This window comes from Notechis scutatus, chromosome 3 (assembly GCF_049901735.1).
Source record: "Notechis scutatus isolate UNSWTSFEM ecotype Mainland chromosome 3, rNotScu1.2, whole genome shotgun sequence".
Lineage (NCBI taxonomy): Eukaryota > Metazoa > Chordata > Lepidosauria > Squamata > Elapidae > Notechis > Notechis scutatus.
In genome coordinates this window covers 62791440-62809385 of record NC_142011.1, presented here as the reverse complement: position 1 = coordinate 62809385, position 17946 = coordinate 62791440, and the positions used below count along the sequence as shown (strand labels likewise).

At 41.1% G+C, this 17946-nt stretch overlaps 1 protein-coding gene across 1 annotated transcript in view; it reads left to right on the top strand.

The window, feature by feature from the left end:
- Positions 1 to 17946, top strand: part of FAF1 (Fas associated factor 1) — a 200409-nt gene that overhangs the window by 22422 nt on the left and 160041 nt on the right. The window contains exon 2 of the mRNA XM_026665839.2: positions 5089 to 5157. Coding sequence (XP_026521624.2) covers positions 5089 to 5157 — 69 coding nt within the window. The remainder of the gene's footprint in view (positions 1 to 5088; positions 5158 to 17946) is intronic.

The window sequence follows — 17946 nt, the reverse complement described above, 5'->3', positions numbered from 1 at the left end:
TTGGGCATAAAGACTAACCTGCTAAAACGCCCAATCAGATTTGAGCAAGTGGATGGAACCTTAATTGGGGAAGGGGGCAGCCACTCAAATGACAGAATTGATCAAGATGGAATTAGGGCCCCATCATGAACTCATACTCTTCATAGTGGCCCCCAAGATGTCAGAATCAATCATACTGGGACTTGCTTGGTTAGACAAATGGGCCCCAATGATCAAATGGGAGGATGGATTCAGAAAAATCCTCACTGGACCGGGCCCATTGGCCCCTCTTCCACCCACTACAAAGCCACCAGTCAGCTTGAACCCAGAGCCTGAGCCAGCATCCATGGCATCCCACCTTCTCCCAGATAACCCCCAGGTACCTGACCAATACACAGACTTGGCTGAAGCATTCAGTGAAGAAGAGTGTAATGTTTCACCTCCCCATCGAGCCACTGATTGCGCCATAGAATTAGAGCCCGGGACGAAATTACCAAAACCAAAGATGTATTCCATGACACCTGCTGAAATGACCGAATTAAGGAAATACATTGACAGCAATTTGGAACGAGGCTGCGAAATCAAGATTAGCTGCCCCTGTGTTGTTCAAGGAGAAGATGGCGGGTTGAGATTGTGTGTTGACTTTAGAGGCGTGAACGCCGTATGCTTCAAAAACATGTATCCTCTCCCTCTTATGAAGGATTTATTGAACCACCTGTCGAAGGGCAAAGTATTCACCAAGCTAGATCTCAGGGAAGCTTACTATTGGGTCCACATCAAAGAGGGAGATGAGTAGAAAACTGCTTTTAACTGCCCTCTGGGGAGCTTCCAATTCAGTCATGCCTTTCGGACTTCAGGGGGCTCATGCAGTCTTTATGCAGCTCATCAATGAGGTGCTACACCTGCATCTTTACCGGGGGGTCCTCGTGTACCTGGTGACGTCCTTATCTTCAGCAAAACCATGGAAGAACATGTTCAATTGGTCCGACAGGTTCTAGAAAAACTTCTACCCGCCAAATTATATGTGAAACTCTCAAAATGCAAATTCCACAAAGAGTCGCTGGACTACTTAGGCTACCAAATATCCAACCTGGGGATTGAAATGGACCCCGGAAAGGTGAAAGCAGTGCTGGACTAGCAACCCCCCAAAACCCGAAAACAGCTTCAAAGTTTCTTGGGGTTTGCCAACTTCTATAGACAATTCATTCTGTCCTTTGCTGAAGTTGCCCTCCCGTTGACAGAGCTATTAAAAACGGGCCTGTCACCCACCAAACCAAAGCTGAGTCAACCCCTGGCTTGGACTATGAACTGTCAGAAAGCTTTCGAGACCTTAAAACGCCTCTTCGCAGTTGAGCCCATCCTCCAGCACCCAGATGCGACCAAGCCTTTTATTGTCCAAACAGATGCAAGTGATGTAGCGGTGGCAGCCGTTTTGCTGCAGAAAGATTCTCAAGGCTGACTGATGCCGTGCGCTTATGTGTCCAAAAGGTGACAGATACAGAGCAAAGGTGGGCGGTCTGGGAGAAAGAAGCATTCGCCATACGATGGGCTTTATTGGCTTGGAGGCATTTTCTAGAAGAGGTGCCAGAGGCCTTTGAGGTATGGTCTGATCATAAGAACCTTGAGGCTCTAAAGACTCCTAGGAGATTATCGCCCAAACAAGTCCGCTGGGCCCAATATTTCAAGTAATTCAATTTCAACATTAAATATATCCCAGGAGGGAAAAACGTACTGGTGGACGCTCTGTCCAGAAAACCTCAGTTTGATAGTCACCGAGAGGAAATAGTACAAGCCTTAATTTCAGACGCTCAATCGGCAGGCCAAGTAACCATTCGAGCCCAAGCCAACCGCAACCCCAAATGCCTGGAAAATAAGCTGACTGCAGAATTGAAAACGGCCCTATTGACCGATCCTTGGTTCCTGGACCATCAAACTGAGTTGACAATGAATGATGGACTAGCTTGGAAAGGGACTAAGCTTTATGTACCCACAACCCTAAGACTACTGGTACTAAAGCGTAGCCACGACTCCTGGCTGGGAGGCCACTTTGGATTCCTAAAGACCCTACATTTACTGAGAAGACAGTTCTGCTGGCCAAAAATGAAATCTGATGTCGACTATGTAAAAAGTTGTTCAATTTGTGCCACAATGAAACACAGAACTGGAAAACACCCTGGCCTCCTGCAACAAGTTGCTGAACCAACCCAACCTTGGGAAGAAATTGCACTGGACTTTATTGTTGAACTACCTAAGAGTGAACGGAATACGATCATTTGGACTATAATTGACTTATTCTCTAAACAAGCCCATGTTATAGCCTGCAAAGGACATCCATCTGCGAAAAAACTTGCAAAGCTGTTCATGAAACCTATCTATAGACTACATGGAGTACCTTGTAGACAGAGGGGTACAATTTACCACAAAATTTTGGAGGGAATTTCTGAAATCCATTGGTTCTTCTCAAGGGTTATCCTCAGCTTTCCATCCTGCTTGTAATGGAGCAGCTGAGAGGGCTAATGCCATGATTGAATAATACATTAAATGCTATGTAAATTATCAACAAGAAAATTGGGCTGAGTTATTACCTTTTGCAGAGGTTGCTTACAATAATGCAGTACATAGCAGCACATGATTGACTCCATTCCAAATCAACACTGGAATGGATTTTGTCCCAATGACAGAATTACCTAGACAACCTCCCTCATCCATGTCCTTAACAGAATGGATGAACTCATTAAAGAAAGGGTGGGAAGATACAAAAAAAGCTTTGAACGAAGCTGCAAAAAATTATAAAAAACAGGCGGATAAACGTAGATCCCTTCAACCGCCTTTTAAAGTAGGGGACAAAGTATATTTCTTGACCAAGTATCTTAGGCTGAAACTGTCCAGTAAGAAGCTGGGTCCAAAATTCTTGGGTCCGTTCCCAATTTCAAAAATAATCCAGTCACTGTCCAATTAAGTCTTCTTTGACTGTTGGGGAAAATTCATCTGGTGTTCCATTGTAGTTTACTAAAACCAGCTACTGCATCAATGATAAGACTACTGCCAATAGCTCTCCCTAAAGTGTTAACCATACAGTGGGGAACACATTATGAGATTAAAAAAATTCTCGATTCTAGATTACACTGTGGCCGATTGCAATATTTGGTCTTATGGAAAGGATACCCCCTCTCAGATGCTAGTTGGGTAAAGAGTTGGGATGTTCATGCTGATCAGTTGGTTAACCAATTCCATGAGGATTTTCCCCACAAACCGAAGGGTCCTCGTGGAGGGGGAGAGGGGGTTAAGGACAATGTATTAACCCCTGTATGTGTTTTCTTTCTTTTTCTTTAGGAGGAGGAGTTTTCAAGGGGGGACGTCTGTCAGCTTTGAAATTCAGCTGCCACATTTTTTTAAGAGAGTTGGAGGAGTTGAAAAGTTCAAGGTTATTCTGTATGTTGTATTAAGAAATTCCAGTGGCAGTTAATTGGTTCTCGTGATTTATGAAGTATAGAAGTGGGAGGAGAGAAGGGAGGATAGAAGGTGGATTCTGTGTAACGCGCAAAAAATTTTCACTTTGGGAAATTGCCTTTGACATGCCAGATCTATTTCTAAATAAATCAATTGGAGAGAAAATGTCTCGGAGTGATTGATATCATGGGTACTTTCTGGATGCCTTTCAGGATTTATACTCCTTGCAGACAGCTGGTCATTTGCATCCTTTTAGCAGGTCGTTAAAGTCACCTCAGGATCACCTGAGTGGTGCAAATGGATGAAGAACCTACTTAGAATTGTTGAAAGGACTGTGTTGTAGATTGGAGATAAACCTCTAGGTCATCTTAAATATTCGCTAAAAGAATGCAAATGGCCTGCTGTCAGTGAGGAGTATAAATCCTTCTATTCCCCACCATCCAGTCAGAGCGGAAGAAGTTTCTTGAATGAGGAGCAAAACCTCTTCAAAGAAAAAACAGAAAGTTCAATTGCCTCTTGACCTGGATGACTGAGTATCTCCATAGATATTAGATGTAATTTACTTACAACTGGTTCTCACACTTAGATCGTTGTAGCATTCCCATGGTTATATGATCAAATTTTGGGCAATTGATAATTAGCATTTGTATTTATGATGATTGCAGTATCTATCTATATGCTATGTGATTGCCATTTGCAACCATTAGCTTCCAACAAATAAAGTCAATGGGGGAAGCCAGATTGGCTTAATGACCTTGTGATTCACTTAACAATGATTTGCGTAAAAACCATGACAAAAAGGTCCTAAAATCAGGTGCTTTGTTTAGCAATAGAAATTTAGGTCCCAATTGTGGTCATCAGTCAAAGGCTACCTGTTTGCAGAATAATGCAAGCATGTATTTTCTTTCATAATTAGTTTGACATGGAATAATATAGCAATATAGAATTTTCTTTACTGTATATCGTACAGATATCTAGGAGGATGACTTTCCTATTTGTGGTTATTTTTATTTCCTCTTTCATTGTTTTTATACTTTGCCTTGAACACTTTGTGCGTGAGAAGATAGATATAAACATAATTAAAAATATGGTGGTTCTCCTTTTACTTGGCTATATCAACAGCTGAATCTAGGACGTCTTGCATGCAAAGTTAATACTCAGTATAATGGTTTTAGCTATATTTATGGAATAAGCTGTGATAGGTGGTACCTCTTAATTGAATATATATTTGACAACCATTGCTTAAAGAACTTGCTGAATATGATAGAATAGGGATCTTTTGCTCATAATAAAATGGGGATGGCAAGAGTATTGCTTGACTGTTATTAAATCTTTCGCAAATAGGAAGAGTTACACACTACTATACTATTGTATAGCTATACTACTGTAATCTATTAAAGTATTAAAATAATCTACTAAATTGGATTAATAAGATGAACTACAAGTTTGATAATTCTTGGCTTATCAATTGATGTCTAAATTTTCTGAACTCATACAATAAAATCTCCTACATTTAATCTATGTTTATGTCTCAAGATGTCTAGATATCAAGAGGTTGTGATCTTGCTGAATTCAGTTTTTAACCTGTAGATTTTTAACAAATTATTATTTTTGGCAGTTTTTTTTCAGCTGAAACTTTGTCATTCTTTATTATTTTAGGCATGTACTGGAATAGAAAATATTGATGAAGCTATCACCTTACTTGAACAAAATAACTGGGATTTAGTGGTAAGTATTTATTTTACTTTATGTGTTTCATGCTTAAAATCAGAGGGAAACTTGCTAGAATTCTAGCATGGCAAGCTGGAAGACTGAGTGTTCAAAGGATATACAATTTAGTGTAGTGCTGTGTCAAATCTACCAGCCCATTTTCAAATCACAGAAGATGTGATGTTGTGATTAAAGTGTTCGACTAGGAGGAAGAGAAACCTGGTTCTAGTTCATTAAGAGATTTTGGGGAAGTCACTGTCTCTCATCCTGACTAACCTCACAGGCTTTTTGATGCGGGGAAAAATAAGAGGAAAGAACAGAACATAACCTGCTTTTTGCTCCTGAATGAAACCAGGTTAAAATCCTAAATCAAGAAATACATTTTCAGAGTACATATTACACACAGTGGTGGGATTCAATTTTTTTTACTACCGGTTCTGTGGGTGTGGCTTGGTGAGTGTGGCATTGCTTGGTGGGCATGGCTTGGTGGGCATGGCAGGGGAAGGTTACTGCAAAATTCCATTCCCTCCCCACCCCACTAACCTGCTTTCCAGCTCCGTGTGCAGGGCAACAAAAGAAGACCCAGCCGATCAGCTGGGACTCGGGAGGCAGAGAACAGGTGGGGCAGGGCCAGTCAGAGGTGGGATTTGCCGGTTCTTCGAACTACTCAACATTTCCGCTACCAGTTCTCCAGAACTGGTCAGAACCTGCTGAATACCACCTCTGACTACAAGGAACAATAGGCCTTTCACTTTTGGGGGGAAAATGTGATTTGGCATTGCAAGAAGCAGCAACCAAAGTTTTCTTATTGACCCAATTGAATGCAATGTTTTCCCATTGCATTTGATTTGGAATGATGTTACTCGTGATGTAGCTTTGTCCTTTTTCAGGGTCTTGGGGCAGGGATGGAAGTTTCTCCTTTTACATCTTTGTAAGGATTCCATTTAGTTTTGGACATCATTACTGTTTTCTGATTTTACTGGGCTGTTCATGGTGACAAAGCATCAGTTGTATTTCCTTACCTTTGATCAAGTATCATATGTCTCTGCGCTTTCATGGTTTTTTGAGGTGTGTATTGGAAGTGAAGTAATGGTAACAGTATACAAGAGTATGCTTCAGGAGGATACAACTTTTCTTTCCAAATTACTGGAGAGATGAGGTATGTTATAATGAAAAAAAAATACTAACATCCTCAAGGCCAGTTTTTTTATTGCAATTTTTATTACAATTTTATTGCAATCTACCTATTGACAACATGTATCTCTAGTCAAGTCTGATTTGGATTCCTTTCAGGGATCCATACTAAATGTAGATTTCATGGATTTTTAAGAACAGGGTCTGCTTCTCCTGAGGGAATTCAGTCCCAGGCAGATTTTTATTAAGATCAACTTTTTCAGATACGCAGGAAAGTATGATATATCTGGCAAATGCATGAGTTTATAAAAGTGAAACCATGTCTTGTAAGAAATATTTAGACTCTGAGGGGTACAATAAGCTTCTGTCAGCATCTATTTGTAACTGTACTTCAATTTTCAACAAATCTTTGCCAAAATGTCTTGCCAAAAATTCTCAAATCTACATACTTGTGCCAATAAAGATAATGCATTTTCTGGGTCAAAGAAAGGTTAAATAAAGAAACAGAATGGGTATAATGTTTCATATCATACAACGATAGGAAAGAATTTAGTGTCAACTAATCTGTATTAGGAGGTCACATGTTCAGAGATATATTAAAAAGCTGAAAAATTATTGGAAATCTAGTTATCTTTGTATGCAGAAGAAAGTGATAATATTATATTTGACACATTGAGAAAATGGCACTTTTCTGAGTTTTTCTGTTTTGGAGAGAAATGGTTTGGATAATGCAGGTTTTTATCTTATATTCAAAAGATGATAGAATTATTTTATGCTTTTACATTTTGAGATTTAATACATTAATAATCTTTAATGTAAAAAAAAGTGCTGCCAGTTTTTATTACTTTGTTAGTAAGCTTCAGCAGTGCAGGGCTTTAAAAAAAGACATTATTGAGATTGCAGATTGTCTTGTTCTTATTTTAATAGCTGGAAGATACATTGATGTGGGCCAAGAAGATTAACATATTTTAAATTCAGATACCTAATCTTGGATTGTGAAGATTCTCTTGTATTCTTAGAAACATGCTATTTTAGCATAAGTACAGATACCTTCAGTCACTAAAAGTCAAAAGTGACTTGTTGGAACATAATTAACTAGTCAAACAATATTAGACACCTTTTAAATATTCAGTATGCCACATTTCTTCATTTTTTAAAAGGATACAGCCTGTATTAAGGAAAGCAGCTACTGAAAGAGATAAGACTTTTTTGTAGTGGGTTTTATATAGATTATATGAGGCTAAAGAAATGCAAAATTGTTGTTTAATTACTAATTTAACAAATTGATATTTTTTAATAAAAATAAAAACCCACACAAGTTACTAGAGCTTACAGCTGTACCACTCCAGATGTAGATCATGAAAGAGGGGATATAGCATTTCACTATTTTCAAAAATTAGGCACTCTGGAGTCTTCATTTTTAATAATAGATTTATGTATGTGTTGTGCAATCTCACCAAATGCAACTTCAGGGCTCCCTGTATCAGAATGTTTGGGTATGAAGGAGATGTTGAAACAACCCTTCAAATTTATTTATAGTTCCTAAGAGTCAAACTCTAGACATTTTCTATAGAATTCAGTTCCAAATTTTAATAACTCATCTGCTTGTTACTAGATGTTTATCTTGAAGAATTAAAATAATCAGATGAGCCCAGAATTTTAATTCCAGAATCAGTTCTTTTTTGATCAAATTTTCCTAGAAAGTATTCATTGTTGTATTGTTGTATTTCTATGTATCTATTACAAGTACAATGACCATATTTTCTTGGAAAAAACAAAGGACAAACCCTCAAAAGAGGGCAAATCTAAAAGACGTTTGTAAGGTTATCAAAATATAGTTTTAGTTTTAGAACATTTAGAAAATTCAAAAGCAAAAGCAAAATAAATAAATAAAGCTAAAGAAGAGCTTTTGGAAATAAATCACATATGGTCATTATAATTGCAAGAAATGAAAAGTGATAAACTAGATACAGTGTGTGTTCTTCTGGAGAATATTAACATAAATAACTTTCTAGGTAATGTAAGTTTTGATGTTAATAAAATGTATACTACAGATTTTTATGTGAAGTATAGACTATCTCATATATTTCCTGTATAAAATAGTTTATAGCTTTTAACTCACCTTACTTTGTATAAAAGTTTAGCAATGGCTTTGGAGATATTTATAGAATTTTATTATTTTTCTATTGGAAAATTCAAAAAGCATATTTATGCATTTAAGTTTCCAGGCTTCTTTTGCTATACAGTTTCTGTATTCTTAATTGACATACAAAGAAAGTTGAATTCAAGAGCTGAATCTGTTTTGAACTATGTGCACCTGTAAAAATAAAATCCACTTTCATGCCAGAAAAGTATATCTATATCTTTCCATTCATGTACTCTACAGTTAATTGAGAAGTACTGAGGCACTAAAACTGAAAAGTACTGAGGCATCAAAATAATCTTTGAAAGAAGTGATGGGTGTGCATTTGGATGTGGGGGGCAGGCTAAATGCTTAAGGATGCTGCTCATCTGGCCTACTTTATAAAGACAGTTTTAATTTGGGGTTGTTGTTTTTTACATCTGCAGTTGCTTGCAAAAAAAATGAATAAATAGGAACATTATAATAAAAAGTGAGTTGCTTGTAGAATTTTTGTAACTCAACTTATTCCCAATTTGCTACTAAATATTATGTTTAGTATGCATGAATTTGTAGATATAGAATTCAGTAATGCACAGTATCAATACAGAAGTGAGCCTTTGGTAAGGCTTGATGACAAGTTATGAAAGTAATGCAAGTACCACATGCAACCTTATCTAAACAGTAGTTGAAATTTCATTACTGCAGTAATGAACTCTTTCTACTTCTATTATCCTTGCTCAGCTGCCAACAAGAAATGCAGAGTCATCAAGTGAGCGGCAAGGCTAATAAATGTCAATTTCTTTTCATGAAGAAGCTACTCTATTTCTTGTAATAGAGAGTCCTTTGTACTCTTAGTCCACACAAAAGGGAGCACCTGAGAGGACAGAAGCGCTTGGCACTCTGACTAACATTCCCCCCACCCCCATTAAGCATTTCTTTCCACAAATTCATATTTTCAGGGTAGCAAGTCTAAACTTAAGGTAGGAGGCATTTTATATATTTATGCAAACTATAATTACATTGCTTTAAACAGTTAAAAGAGTAAACTAAAAACTGAATTAAAATGTTGCCCCAAAGCAAAAACTAAACTAATTATGCAAAGAGTTCAAAATTTCAATGTTTTTAAAGCTGATTGATGCTTTAGGCTTTTGGAATATAGGAAATTTGTTTAAACTAAAAAAAAAAATCAAAACTAAAAAAATTTCACCTACAGCACCATAGTTCTATTTTTTTAACCCCAAATGCCCACTGATGAGATTTAACACACAAAAATTCCTTTTGCTTACAGTGATCAAGTGCAGTTTCAATAATTCCCCGTCCCTTCTGAAATCATAATAAAACCATAAAATAAATAATTATTATAGGATAGCATAAGTGGAAGTACACATTGCCCCTCTTAGTGTTATTTGGATTTTGCAGCAACATTTGAAGCGGATTTAATATCTTCAGAATAACACAGGCCACTTGAATTCCCCCCCCCTCCTATTGTTTTTCTCAGAATGGCCTCCTCTTAACCACATTCTATCTACACAGGGATGCTTCTGGGGAAGAGATTAGACCTATTGCTGCTCCTATTGCTTTGATTAGAACCTCACCATCAATTTTCTTTTATCTCCTGCAACTATTTTATCAGTAGTCTCAACCTGATCATGAAATTTGTAAATAACTAAACCAATGCTTATTCTGTTCTATCCCTAAGCCTTTTCTATTAGAAGCAGATGGTTTTAGAAAACACTGTTGTGATGCTTGGAAATTTGGAAAAGTTAAATGTTTTTAGAAAGAATAAAAAGATTTTTATTAGGAAGAAAAATATGCAGAGGAGTGCATTCTCAAAATAGCCTTAATTTGCTTTCATTATGAGTAAGACCAATGCCATTAGGGTATTTTTTTAAATGGTGAATGTGACTTCTTATTAGCAAGAATGATTGTTTTAAGATTTGATCTCAGGAAAACTGAGATATCAGAGATAATAAATATGTCATAGACTCCACTTCGTTGCTTTAGGCTACTGGGAATTATGAGGGGGGAAATTGCTTTTTCTCATGTGTTAAGAAATGCAAATAAATATTAATTCCCAAGGATTATCAGAATGTTTAAAAACAGTGAATGATGAAACATGATTGACATCTGAATGGCTGAATAGGAAGCAATCAAGTACATATTGTTTAGTAATTAATATATTAAGGTTTCAGTTCTCATTTTAAGATTCATTACTTGTATAAATTTGTTTGTTGCCTTCTACAAAATGTGTGGGGTTATGGCATGTAGTAAATATATTCCTTGACAAGGCAGATTAGACATCATTTTAGTTAAATAGATACGTTTTACTCATATCTGACTAAACCAACTGGGATTTATGTTAGCGATAACTAGTTTCAAATGATTTCAGAGGTGTTATTTTGCAGTGTAAATGACTGAGTCTGAATTTAATTCATTATAAAGAATTATATATTTCAATTTATTATGTTTCCAATTCAAAATGTTTCTCAGCAGCTTCAGTGTATGAACAGACCTGATACACATTTTATAAATCTTTTTACATTTATATATACCGTGTCTCTCACAAAATAAGGCAGGCCTTATTTTTTTTTTGACCCCCCAAAAAATGGCTAGGCCGTCTTTTTGGGGGTGACTTAATTTCCCCCCGCTTGCATCCTCGGGCCGGACGGAGGTGACAGCTTGGATGTTGACCTCGGCGTTGGTGGGGCACTTTGTATCAGGAGACCTTCCGCCACCATTGCTTTCCCTTCTCCCCGTGCTGCCGCGGCTTTTGGAGCAATGCTGTGGCATTTGACGCAGCCACGTGGCATTTGGTGCAGCAATGCGGGGCTGGCCAGGGCTCCTCCCTGCAACCGGAGCCCGGCGGAGACACTCGGCTTCAGGCGCTCCTGTCGCCGCCTTCCCGGGCATCGTTCGAAGGCAAAGCCCATTCTTTTAAAAGCGACGCCGTACTACAACAAAGCCTCCCCTGCCCGAGAGGGCAGCCCAACCCCACGTGGGAAGGCGAATCTCCCGGGGCCGCAGCGCAGGATTGGCCCACCCTAGGAGAAGCGCCCACCCACCATCCCTGCCTGGCACCAGGCAGAGCGTGAAGAGCTTTGCCTGGGGCGCCCAGCGCAGCTGACAGGCGGGCCCTCCTGCTTGGCGGCGGAGCTCTCACCAAGGAAGCGAGCCAGGTGCCAGGCAGGGATGGTGGCTGGGCGCTTCTCCTGGGGTGGGCCAATCCTTTGCTGTGGCCCTGGGAGATTCGCCTCCCACGTGGGGTTGGGCTGCCCTCTCAGGCAGGGGAGGCTTTGTCGTAGTAGGGTGTCATTTTTAAAAGAATGGGCTTTGCCTTGAACGATGCCCGGAAGGCGGCGACAGGCATCTGAAGCCAAGGGTCTCCGCTGGGCTCTGGTTGCAGGGAGGAGCCCTGGCTGGCCGCGCGTGGCTGTGCCAAACACCAAGGCGTTGCTCTAAATGCCGTGGCAGCATGGGGAGAAGGGAAAGCAATGGTGGCGGAAGGTCTCCCGATACACAGTGCCCCACCAACGCCGGGTCAACACAGGCAGCACCATATCCGGGTATGCAACAAAGTACTTCCTAACGGCAAGCCCCTCACCATTCACCCCCATTTTGCATGTTTAATATAGGCCTTAATTTGGTGGGAGGGGCTTAATTTCATTTTATGCCTATCAAACATGCTGGGACTTCCTATTGGGGGAGGCCGTATTGTTGGAGAAACATGGTACATGTGCTGATATGCAAACACCCAATTGAAGTATTAGAAACCCTCCAAAGAAGAAAGAAAATACCGTGTTTCTCACATAATAAGGCTGGGCCTTATTTTTTTTTTGACCCCCGAAAAACCGGCTAGGATGTCTTTTCGGGGTGACTAATTCCCCCTTGCATCCTCGGGTGGGCGGGTGGCAACAGCTTGGATGTTCGGGAGACCTTCCGCCACCGTTAATTTCCCTTCTCCCTTGCTGCCGTGGCGTTACAGCAGCGCCGCGGTGTTTAGGCGCAGCCACGTGCAGCCAGTCAGGGCTCCTCCCTGCAACCGGAGCCCTGAGGAGACACTTGGCTTCAGGCGCTCCTGTGGCCGCCTTCCCTTTGCCTTCGATGGTAAAGTGAATTATTTTAAAAACCTCCGCTCATCCTATCAGGGCCGTGCGAGCTGAGCAGAGCCGGGAAAGCAAGCCGGGGTGTTTCCTGGTTCTGCCCAGCCCGTACAGCTCTGCCGCGGCCCTGGCGGGATGAGCGGAGGTTTTAAAATAATTCACTTGCCTCAAGCAAGCAAGCGGCCACAGGAGCGCCTGAAGCCAAGTACCAACAACAAAAGGCAAATCCTCAAGGTGGGCTGGAGGGAGGTGGCTACGTGCCCCCGCAAGGTCCTGACTTGCAGCATCCTGCCGTTGCGCGCGTCCTCCCTCTCCGACTGCAAAACTCGTGTGCTTCGCCAAACGCTCCGAGCAAGGCGAGCTCTTTCATACATAGAGAGAGAGGGAAAGACGCGCGGTGTGCTCCGAGAGGCTGGCTCTTTTCTCTAGCCGAGGCTGACAGGAAGTGCCTCCAGGGCCATGGCAGGCAAGCCGCGGGTGTTTCCTGGTTCTGCCCAGCGCGCGCGGCTCTGCCACGGCCCTGGCGGGATGAGCGGAGGCCCGGCGGGGAGGCACTCATTGCCTTGGTGACATTTCGGTGCCTCTGCCGCCTCCTCGCCCATCGCAGGTGGCGGTGGCGGCGGCAAGTGGCGGCGGCGCTTCGCTGAGGGAAAAAGAAGACAGCGCAGCCACCTTGCTTGCTTTCCCACCTGCCCGCCCCAGATGGCCTCAGGAGCGGCGGCAGTGGCAGCAGGCGCGCACACTCCTGCCGGCGAAGGGAGGAGAGGCGAGGAAGAGAAGGGAGTGCGGCAGCAGCGGCTGTCACAGTATCGTCTCATAGCGGGGCAAGGCTGGCAAGCTGAGGTGGCCGCACCAGAGATCGTCACTGCCGACCCGTCGTGAGGATAAAGGAGCGGGATAGAGATTCAGTCAGAATCGGCTAGAGAAAGGGGTCGGCAGTGACGATCTCTGGTGCGGCCACCTCAGCTTGCCAGCCTTGCCCGCTATGAGACGGTACTGTGACAGCCGCTGCTGCCGCACTCCCTTCTCTTTCCTCGCCTCTCCTCCCTTCGCCGGCAGGAGTGTGCGCGCCTGCCACTGCCGCCGCTCTGAGGCCATCTGGGGCGGGCAGGTGGGAAAGCAAGCAAGGTGGCTGCACTGTCTTCTTTTTCCCTCAGCGAAGCGCCGCCGCTTGCCACCGCCACCTGCAATGGGCGAGGAGGCGGCGAGGCACCCGAAATGTCACCAAGGCAACGAGTGCCTCCCGCCGGGCCCTCCGCTCATCCCGCCAGGGCCGTGGCAGAGCCGCGCGTGCTGGGCAGAACCAGGAAACACCCGCGGCTTGCCTGCCACAGCCCTGGAGGCACTTCCTGTCAGCCTCGGCTAGAGAAAAGAGCCAGCCTCTCGGAGCACGCCGGCGTCTTTCCCCCCTCTATGTGAAAGAGCTCGCCTCACTCGGAGCGTTTGGCGAAGCACACGAGTTTTGCAGTCGGAGAGGGAGGGACGCGCGGCAACGGCAGGATGCTGCAAGTCAGGACCTTGCATTGAAGCAGCCCGGGGGCACGTAGCCACCTCCCTCCAGCCCACCTTGAGGATTTGCCTTTTGTTGTTGGATACTGCTTCAGGCGCTCCTGTGGCCGCCTTCCCTTTGCCTTAGAAGGTAAAGTGAATTATTTTAAAAACCTCCGCTCATCCCGCCAGGGCTTGGGCAGAGCCGTACGGGCTGGGCAGAACCAGGAAACACCCGCGGCTTGCTTTCCCGGCTCTGCTCAGCTCCACGGCCTGATAGGATGAGCGGAGGTTTTAAAATAATTCACTTACCATCAGCACAAGGGAAGGCGGCCACAAGCGCCTGAAGCTAGTGTCTCCCTCAGGGCTCCGGTTGCAGGAGGAGGCCCTGACTGCTGCGTGGCTGCGCCAAGCAGCCCGTGTTGCTGCTGCATCTGACGGCAGCAAGGAGAAAAGTGCGATGGCGAAGGTCTCCCGATATGAGTGCTCCACCAACGCAGGCAGCACCATATCCGGGCATGCAACAAAGTACTTCCTAACGGCAAGCCCCCCGCCATTCCCCCATTTCGCATGTTTAATATGGGCCTTAATTTGGGGGAAGGGGCTTAATTTGATTTTATGCCAATAAATCATGCTGGGGCTTCCTATTGGTGGAGGCCGTATTGTTGGAGAAACACGGTACTGATGTATGTGATATAAACTGGATTTAATTACAGTCTGAAATTCTGATCTATTAATATAGACTTTTCAAATCTGATATTTCTAAATGTGTTGGGTAACAAGCCCCACAATCCTCATCCATCTTTGCCATTAGGCTATTTGTAGAAATGAAATGGACAGCCATGGCCAAAAAGGGAGGAATTAACAGCTTATCTTTAATTGCCTGATGGAGCCATTTGAAAAGAGTGTATATTCCTGTTTGATAATCTTAAATGTCTAAGAGCTAAAAGGAATCTTATGTTTTATAGCTGAATTTAATACATCTTAATGTTATTAATTTAGAATGCTTCTGTGCCCCACATTGTGTTGTACATATGTAGTAATTGTATTGCTATTTCACGTGCTTTGCATAATTATCTCTTTTTAAAAACCATATTTAATGGCAGTTAAATATTAAACTCTGGTCTAGGAAAGTTAATAGTAAACCAGAAAGAACTAAAGTTCTTTCTAAATGTGTATTTTAGAAAGTGAGCAGATAGGAAGAATAGCATATTGGATATTGGATCTATCCTTATGTCAGTAAATATGTATAGGAATGGAAGGAAACAATGAAACCAGTTATCTTTGGATTTTCAGAATGCTCATAGCATGTCTAGAAATTAGAAATAGTAATATAGAAAGACTCCTGGGAGTTCAGAATAGTTCATATTTTTCTTTTTAATAATCCTTGTTACTTTAGAGTACAGAAGACTAGTGTTGTATTGTTATAAGACTGAATTATGGGAGGGGGGGTTGTCTGAGGCTAACCTAAGTGAATCTCTAGATATGACAGGTTTTTGAAATGAGATTGTCCAAATTTTAGCTTTAAACAATCTTCTGTATTGATTCTTTATAGATAACAGAAAATATTACTTTGGAATAATGGTGCCCATGTTTCTTGGCCTAATTGTATTTGTTAGAATCAAAGTTATCTATTGCTATTTTTAAAAAGGAATGGGTGGGAATAACATCAGAGACTTCAGAGGAAAAAAAGTAGGCCTGTAGCTTCTTGCACATCTGTTTTCAGTTTTTAAATTAGCAATTGGTTTCTGCAAAACATTTGGAAAGACACTTTGGAGGCACCCTCTCACAGTTTATTGCTTGGATTTTTATTCCATTTCTGTTAGAAATTCATGGTAAAACCTGCTGGTTTTGGTACCAGGATATTTGAAGGGTGTCATTCTAAAAAAAAGTCTGGGACCCATGGATTACATGGATCAGGGCTCAATCACTTAAGTTTTTATCTTTTTAGAGGCAATCGATTTAATTTCACCTACTTGGAAAAAAATCTTTAAATGGGGCAAATAATGAATTGGCATAATTTGTCTTATTTAAATCTTCCTTCCTTTCTACCCACCTCTCTAAAATATAGTCCTCAACTTAAGACCACAGTTGAGCCCAAAATTTCTATTGTTAAATGAATCACTGTAGTTGATAAATTAGTCACCTGGTTGTTAAGTGAATTTGGATTCCCCATTGACTTTGTCAGAAGGTCACAGAAGGGGATCACATGACCCCAGGACCAAGCAATGGTTATAAGTATGAACCAGTTGCCAAGCACCTGAATTTTGATCACATGATCATGAGGTCAAAATTGTAAAAAATGGTCATAAGTCACTTTTTTCAATGCCATTGTAACTTTGAACGGTCACTAAATGAACTGTTGTAAGTCGAGGACTATCTGTACCTCCGTAAAATATATCTAAACATTCTTTCACCCAGTCAATTAATGAGCTTTAGTAGAGAGTATTACTTGGAGTTCCCTATTTAATCTTGTACTCTGACCATGGTGTCACATTTCTTTTCATGTATTATATTGTAATTGATAGAATAGGGACTTTGTGGTTTAATATGTTTGAATAAGGGTGACTCATAGTAGTACTTATTAATTTACTTATTAGTAAAATTTATAAGGCTGCCAATCTCATGAAGGCTGGGCAATAAATACCACAGTTACTCTGTGGTAAGATGGGCGGCCAATAAATAATAAAAGAAAAAGAAAAGTAAACAGCATTAAACAAATCAAGGCACTAGATAGTAAAGAAAAGAATGTTGCATATAAAACAAGAAAAAATTCAAATTAACATGCAGAATCCTTTAAAAGGCTTATCACCTATCCTAGCCCAAGGCTTGGTGGAGAAGCCATGGTTTTAAATACCTCTTTAAAAGCATTTCAGGTAGGAGCTATACAGATATCTGGGGATAATTTAAAGAAGGCAGGTACTGTGACAGAAAAGACTAGCTTTCTGGGTCATGGTTTAATCAATGGGGATGGAGAGCATGCTAATTCTCACTGACAAGATGGGTAGAAACATTTACTAAATGTGCTTATTTTCGTAAATAAATGAGCTTTTAACAGATTAACTTTGAAGAGACAGAATTCCAAAGATATGGGGCTGTCACCAGGAAGGCCCTGTCTCTAGGATTCATCAAGCCACATTTTTCCTATAGAGAGTAAAGCCTCAATACTATATTGTTCTTGTAAATTTGCATACCCTAACATCAGTAGTAAGGAACAGCCATTTACTGGTAGCTTAAGTGTATGGAAGGCATTGGCTATAACTCCAGTAGCCATAACTGTTTTTGAACACTGAAATAAAGCAAGATTATTCTACCTATTTCTCTTCTTAGTTTTGCCTAGGAAATCATATAGTCTTTGGTTATCACTGGTAGTTTACCTTCTGTCTGATTTTTTCTCTGAATTTCTTTATCTTTTTATAAAAGAAAAGCCAACAAAAAAAATTGTAGTGCCACTATATGTTTCACCTTAGGTCCCATGTTTTGTGCAAACTGGTTGGAAATAGTGAGTGGGCATTGTTGTCAATTCTATTTGTTACTTAAAAGAATTTGTCATAAATGCAGAGTATGAGTCTGCATTTTCTTTGGTGGCAAAAAAAATGAGTATCCCAGTTTTATCTTCATGCATGTTTGAAATTCTTATCAACAGATTGTAATTGTTTACCAATTTTAGCAATTATCTGACCTGCTACATTTAGAATGACAGAAACTTTTCCCCGTTCCTTAATGACTGATTTATATCCATTTGAAATACGCCTTTGATCATTCTGAATTAATTTTCTCTGATGTGGAGTATTAATATGTACTGTATCTTAATTAAGACCATGCAAAGCATTTGAGAGAAGTTATTTCAAAAAGCATATTGGCACCAAAGAATGTTGCACTTTCCTTGAAGCATTACAGTAGTTGCTACCTACAAGGTTAGGACAGCTGCTCTGAAGCCTTTCTCCCAGGGGTGGGATTCTA